The 7,340-nt window shown below is 37.6% G+C and overlaps 2 protein-coding genes across 2 annotated transcripts; both read right to left on the reverse strand.

Annotated features, from left to right (window-relative positions):
* Positions 1-3,844: 3,844 nt before the first annotated feature.
* Positions 3,845-4,333, reverse strand: LOC139889946 (uncharacterized). The gene has a single exon (XM_071872857.1). The coding sequence runs from the start codon at positions 4,331-4,333 to the stop codon at positions 3,845-3,847; it is 489 nt and encodes a 162-aa protein (XP_071728958.1).
* A 136-nt stretch (positions 4,334-4,469) lies between these two features.
* LOC139889952 (uncharacterized) lies at positions 4,470-6,973 on the reverse strand. Its single transcript, XM_071872863.1, has 6 exons — positions 6,926-6,973; positions 6,677-6,767; positions 6,440-6,568; positions 6,156-6,236; positions 4,880-6,091; positions 4,470-4,777 (listed from the first exon to the last, which is right to left on the reverse strand). The coding sequence occupies exons 1-6, from the start codon at positions 6,971-6,973 to the stop codon at positions 4,470-4,472; spliced, it is 1,869 nt and encodes a 622-aa protein (XP_071728964.1).
* Between the last annotated feature and the right edge of the window lie 367 nt (positions 6,974-7,340).

Consider the following 7,340-nt stretch of genomic DNA (forward strand, 5'->3'; position numbering starts at 1 on the left):
CTAAAATATAAATACTTTATAATTTTATAAATAGAAATATAAAAAAAAATTTATATATATATATATATATTTTTCGATTTTTAATTTTTTTAAATTTTTTTTATTTTTAGACACTTATAATAAATAAGAAAATATTTTTACGAAATAAGAAATAATATATTTTTACAAAAATATAGTTTTTCACCCGATCCCCGGCAGCGGCACCAAAATACTTGATGTTTTGCGAGGTGTATATGAAATAGCTATATATTTTACTAGTAAAAACTATTAAATACGATACAATTTTACACAAAATATGACAAGTTTTAATTATTTATTTACAAATGGGATATACCTAAACTTTGCTACAACACTATAGGCAGTGTACCTAATCGTAGAGTAGTGTAGTTTTTAGTAAGTCCCGTTCGTTCCACAGGGAGCTGGCTTATTTCACATTATATTTTAAATAATTATATTAGTACAAAATATATATTATATTAATAATATATAAAAGGGGGTTTTACCGTTTAATGACCGGTTTGTCGATTTTATATTTTAAGCGAAGCGTAAAGTAAATGACGATATTTAACTAACAATATAAAATAAATAACAATAATTAAAATGACAATAAATAAAAGTACGAGGAAATATGAAATAAAATATATTATGCTTATTTAAACTTCCGTAATCATGATGTTTGACGTGTTGATTTTTAGTTTATTCTCATGGGTTAATTGTTCTTTGTCCTGGATTATTTAATATGCCCGTCTGGTTTTTGTCCATAACAGTCCATCAGTCATAAATATAAAGTGCGAGTGTCCTCGTCAAATTATCCTTATATCCGAAGTCAAATATTCCAACTAATTGGGGACTTAAACTGTAACAAGGTTTTAATACTTTGTTTAATAATTACACCAGGATATCAACTGCGTGTAATCCAAGGTTTAATACTTTGTTAACAATTAAGCCAAGTGTCCTTGTACATAATTTCACCCCTGTTTTAATAATTCCATAGACTATTAATCCATTCCCGTGTCCGGTTAAATGAACGATTATTCGTACATATAAATATCCCACCCATCGTGTCCGATCGAGTGTATATGGTTATTTATAGGGACGTTCAATTGTAAATATTTATATTAAAATTAACAAACTATCATTTAGTTAAACAAATATAAAGCCCATTAATAGCCCATAGTCTAATTTCCACAAGTGTCGTTCTTTTGTCCAAACCCCAATTATGGTACAAAGCTCAATTACCCAATTTTAGATATTTTTATCCCAACATCATGATTACTTCGGTTCAAATAAGCATAATAACAACTTAGTTACGAGACATTAATTTAAAAAGGGAGAACATAACTTACATTGATTATTTAACGCGTAGTGTTACACGGACAGAGTTCCGGCTTAAAAACCCGTAAATAACCGTTACATAACCCAAACTAACTAATATAAAACTACCCTATACTATATATATATATATATATATATATATATATATATATATATATATATATATATATATATATATATATATATATATATATATATATATATATATATTATATATTTATTTATTTATTATTTATTACAGAGTATTATTATTATTATTTTTTTATGTTTTTTAAACTCAGCAGAATGCATGGCCTTTTATAGGCATTTCTGATTTTTGCAGCTCTGCGAGTTGAGGCATTTTAAGCCTACAAACTCCGCGAGTCGCGGAGTTTGAAAATCCAGCTCACACAATTTTGGAACCTTGCTTGTCGACATAATTTATATATAAATATAAAATATAAATAATTAATATAATTATTTATATATTATATTATATTCTTGTGCATAGTAGACTTGTAATTTTTGGTCCATTGCGTCGGGCGTTGATAGTTGTGCATAGCTTTTTGGACGTTTTTGTCTTCAAATCGTCGTTTTTGCCTTTTGTCTTCGCACTTATTTAATATAAACGATTACAACTTAAAATAGAACAATTACAACTAAATAATTTACATATTTTGAGGATATTGCTACAAAATATATGTTCATTTGGAGCACTCTCAGTAGATAAACGCCTATTTTGTTGAGCGACTGGCCCTGGCTCTTATTTATGGTCATTGCATACAAAACTTTCAACGAGAACTGCTTCCTTTTTAAAACATAAGGTAATGTTGGTTCTTTGTGGATGAGGTTCATCCTCGGGAAGAAGATTTTTTCACCAACCCTTGTCCCCGTGATAATCTCCGCTTCAACTGCTTTTGTTAGGAGTTGAGTTACTATCATCCTGATACCATTACAGAGGCCGCCTGCGATGCTAATATTCCGCAACAAAATAGCTGGCACCCCTTTTTTTAGTTCGAGCAGGTGTGGTGGCAGGCCAGGGTAATTTAGCGTGTTCAAGTATTCTGTTGGATATAATAGTTCTGACTTGCCGCCGTCATTCCCTTGCAGTGTAGCAGTATCATAACTTGCGTAGGTTGTAACAGGGCCACCAACCATATCGACCACCATCTTATTTATGGTGTCTGCTGCATCGTTTTTCGGGCAAACAATCGCTTTTTGTTGTAATTCTGCAGCACTTGGATTCTGTAACATTTCTGGGGGGTAGATAAACGAAATTAGATTGGCCAACCCATTATCATCATCTGGAACACAGTAGGTAGCAGGAATTTGTTCCCAACTACTATTAACCGGGTCTTCCAAATCACGTGTACCAACCTCGCCATTCCCAATATCCAGTAACCAGGCGGAGAAAGCAGTGTTTCTCTCCTTTTTCGAGGGCGTCAGCCCAGGCTGCATTAAGCGCATATTTTCAGTAAGGACAAACACCTTGAATTCCTGCCACAAATATGAAGATGTAATGCAAGAACAGACTATAGTCGATTTCTTTCCTTTTTTATGAACGGGTAATGTTTGTTTAAAGTCACCACCGAGAATCATAGACTTACCTCCGAATGGTGAGTTTTTGTTACCAAGAATGTCTCGCAGGCTGCGATCAAGAGCTTCGAAGCATCGCTTATTATTCATCGGTGCCTCATCCCACACAATAAGATCTGTGCTTTCAAGTAGTTTCACCATTTGTGTGTTTTTGTTTACGTTGCACATCGACTCATCGGTAAGGTCAATAGGGAGTTTGAATCGAGAGTGAGCAGTTCTGCCCGAAGGCAGTAATAAAGATGCGATTCCGAAAGATGCCACAGCAAGAACAATCTTTCCCTTGGCCCTTAGACAAGTGATTATGGCGTTCCATAAGAATGTCTTACCGGTGCCACCATGACCATAAACGAACAAAAGCCCTGTCCTGTTGTTCGAGGAAGAATCACGTATCAGTTCATAGATTCTCCTCTACTTCACATTCATCCTAGATTCTAGATGACTCAGCTCCTCATTAAGCGATTCACGATCGTAGTTTCTCTCCTCCATGATCAAATGGTTTGCAAGATCTAGTAGAAGGTCATCTGGCAGAGACGTAATGCGAAGTCGTTGAGTGTCTTCCCACACTGGTTTAGGAGGATTTCAACCTCATAAAGAACATAATTATGAAGGTCATCTCTATTTATGTACAGCTTCGGTATCTTCAGAGAGGCCGCTGCTCGCAAAGGTATGTCGTCAGACATCATTTCCCAGTGATTTTCCCAAAGAGCAAGCGGATTTGAGACTTCAGAATACACCAGGATGTGTGCAAAAAGTGACCGCAACTGAGAAGCACTGGCGGATGCCGATGCTTCCTCCAGTGCTATAGTCCATTCTTTATCATCACCAAGAAGGCCAGCGGCCTCACAAGAAGCACAGTATGTCTGGTATTCAACTTGGTTCACGGTTCTAATACCTACAAAGCTTGTGCACCCCTTTTGATGGCACAAAATCATTCTTAGGAAAAAAAAGCCTCTCCGAATGAGGGATGTATGTATGACATCCTTCCAATCGAAGACTTGTTAATATTTTCCCTACTTTTCCAGCTTTTCTGTGCTTGATACCAAACAAATTCAGATGGGAAATCCAAATATGCCAGGTGCCTGCCAGCTGAAGAAGCGTTATAACATAGCCACTCAGTAAAAGTAGTTTTCTTCTTTTCTGTGTTTTCGAAAATTTCTTGAAGCGATTGCTTGCCACGGAACTTCATAAGCTGCATATTCTCTAAGTGGACAGACAGGATCTGAACCGCCGGTTCACGATGATGAATTGGGATGTTAAAAATGCACCAGCAAGCCTCGTGCGGGCAAATGAACCGGGCATCTATAAAATTCTGAACTTCATCTACTGGTTGAGAGACCTGTGGCCTCGCACGGCTGTTACTACCGACTGGTTTGGATATGCGAGCAGCAATGCGGTCGGTACCCTTTGAAATGTACTTGAACATGTATTTAATCACGGTTGTTAATCCACAGCACTCAACATTTATATGAGCTTGGAAAGTCATACAAAGTAGTCTGTTGTTAGGAACTACATAGCTGTTATCGAGATGGACCCCGGAACGCGTTGTATACACACCAGTATTACGCTTTCGGTAGTGTGCACGGCATCAGCATCAAAGAAGGTTTTCTCGTTGTATTTTTTGGGAAATTTTTTATGCAAGTGGATCCTTCCATGCACGGTGCACGTAAGTTGGGAATGCCACAGGGCCCATGCATCATAGTCGCAGAGACCACCGCGTAACCAGCGAGGTCAGTTCTCGGGTCAAGAAGTTCAGCAGATATGTAATCATCTATTCTTTCGCTTACAGGTGATGAGGCTGAGGAATACAACCACACCAATGTATGACAATGGGGCAACCCTCTTTTCTGGAACTCAATGGTATACAGAACTGCAAAATCGCGAAAAAAATATGTTAGCATCGTAGAAAAAAGATGTAAACAGCAGAGTCAACTTAATACAAAAGTAAGTGGAAATCATGTTGTAGAATTACCTCCTCTAAAGTCACCCAGTGGTTTCCCGTCTTTTAAAAAAGCAACAAATTGTTTGACTTTGAAGCGGAAAACTCTCGCGACAATACCAGCACGGTCTGATGCAGTAAGCAGAGGAAAAGGCTGCAGATACCGAGCTATTTCTGGCCACTTAACGTTGCATGTAAAAGTGACAAAGAATTGTGGATTCCCAAAAACACGACAAATCGCCAGGGCATCAAGATAGTGACCGTACATATAACGGGGACCGCTGGTGAAAGAAGCTGGGAGGATAGTTCTACTGCCGACATCTGAACTGGTCTGATCACCCATGCTAATGGCGTCGTACAAACCCGAGAGGTAATCTTTCCTGATGTCTTTCTGTTTCTTCCTAATGTAATCCATCCGATCTAATTCAATACTGCAATACACTGTGACAACGTACTGCTGAAAGAGTCGCCCGAGCCTCATCATGAGACTGTAAGAATTTAGCCTATCATGAAGCTGGTAGCAATAGAACATATTCATCGTCTTTTTTCTAACCCGGCCACCAGTGGAACCTAGAGCGTCAATCAACTTTAAATCAGTATGGAAGCCTGGTTCGCCAAAAAAGAACATAAATGGGAATTGTAGCGATATATACGACGGATGAAGTTTTTTGACTCGCTTTGGGTACTCAGACCTTTGGTGGATTATTACATCATAATTCGAAAGTGCCTGCGGACCAGTATCAAAGACAATAGCCCCTATTGCATCAGAAGTAGGAAGGCTATGTTGCTTTGATCCGACGACACTGAACAATCGAATCTTGAAAGTTGGTATCTCAGCAGCATTACATTTATCTCTGGCTGTCCGGAACAGCCTTACAAGTTCATTATGCGAATCGAGCAACACAATAAGTCTGCGAACAATATCTTCACAGATGCGATTTGAATTCCCGCCACCAAAATGGGACATTCTGTTTTCAACTTCAGTATCTGTATCGTAGATGTAAAGTTGCAGGAATCGTGGACGTGTTCCCGGTTGAGGGCATATGGAACCAATCCAGTGGTAAATCTGCCCCGAAACTTTGAAAACATATAGAGACCGGCCGTCATTTATGGTCTCATCAATGCGCGCGCCGAAAGAGGTCATACTGAACATCTGATTGTAAGCACGGACGTTATCCATGAAACCGCACGTTTCTAAAAGTTCCTTCAAAGCGCCGGGAGGTTCTTTATAAGCCGGTAACCGTACTCGCCCATTTTCACAGCAACAGTGATAGTGGACCTTTTTGTCCTTGAAGGTTTTTTTTTATACGTTCGTCATGCCAAAATAGGGCCCCACAATGGTTACAGACGTATGTGCAATCACCGCAGTCACGATACAGAGGAGAGAAAGCTGAAAAAAGGGGAAAATCAATTAAGACAACAAATACAGCGACCACAATATGGCGTTAAAGATACCAAAAAAAGGAAGAAACAACAGGGTAAGAATAGCAAAGATACTACAATGTTGGAAAAATATGGACAAAAGTACTTGTTAAAGAGCTTCCACAGATACACAAAAAAATACCAATGAATACATTCAGGAACATACATTACCTGAAGAATCGAAAGGCGCAGACAAACTATATATGGGTGTAACTCCATGTTGAAGTAATGGAGTAGCTAACTGCGGGGCGTGCCCGAAGTCAACGACGTCTGGTAAAAAAGGAAATTTACAAATAAGACCTAAAAACAGGCAACAGTCACATTAAAAAAGAGAACCCAAATTTATAACACTCCTAAACATATCTAAAGTAGTATCATAAGTTTCCGATGACGATGCTTCCAAATTACGCCTGCGCAGGAATGTCCGCCTTGTAGTTTGGTGTACAGAGACTACATCATCGTTTGCATCTGTTTTGTCATCCTTTTTTTTTTCGCGCAACTCTCACCATTATAATCAGCAACACAATTATGAAGACAAAAAAAAATTAACAGCACTATAGAGACGAAGCATTGCATCAACGAACGGCAGCACATACTATCGAAGGAACAACGTAGACCAAGGTAACAACATATTTAATAACAAAAAAAAAAAATTACCTGGAATGATGATCTGCAAATGCACGAGCCTGAATTTAAGACAAGCATTTTTTAAAATGTTAATATGTTGTGGGCAAATTAAAGTGCAGGAAGGGCTAAATAACAATTTTATATTAACTAAAATGGTGCCTTTTTTAATTGACGTTGTTCAGGGTTTCTGCAATGGAAGTTAAACAGATTAGGATTTCTGCAATGGAAGTTAAGAAAACACAAACATGATAACCAAAAACAGAATCAATGGGAGTGAAAAGGTTAAAAAAAAATTAACATAAACATAGCAAGTTGAAGAGGTTGTAAACCATGTGCATTCGAATCATACAATATAATGGTGCTATTTTTAATTCATGTTGTTCAGAATTTATGCAATGGAAGTTAAAAAAACACAAACATGATCACCAAAAATAGGATCAATGGG

This window comes from Rutidosis leptorrhynchoides, chromosome 1 (genome assembly GCF_046630445.1).
Source record: "Rutidosis leptorrhynchoides isolate AG116_Rl617_1_P2 chromosome 1, CSIRO_AGI_Rlap_v1, whole genome shotgun sequence".
NCBI classification, from domain to species: Eukaryota; Viridiplantae; Streptophyta; class Magnoliopsida; order Asterales; family Asteraceae; genus Rutidosis; species Rutidosis leptorrhynchoides.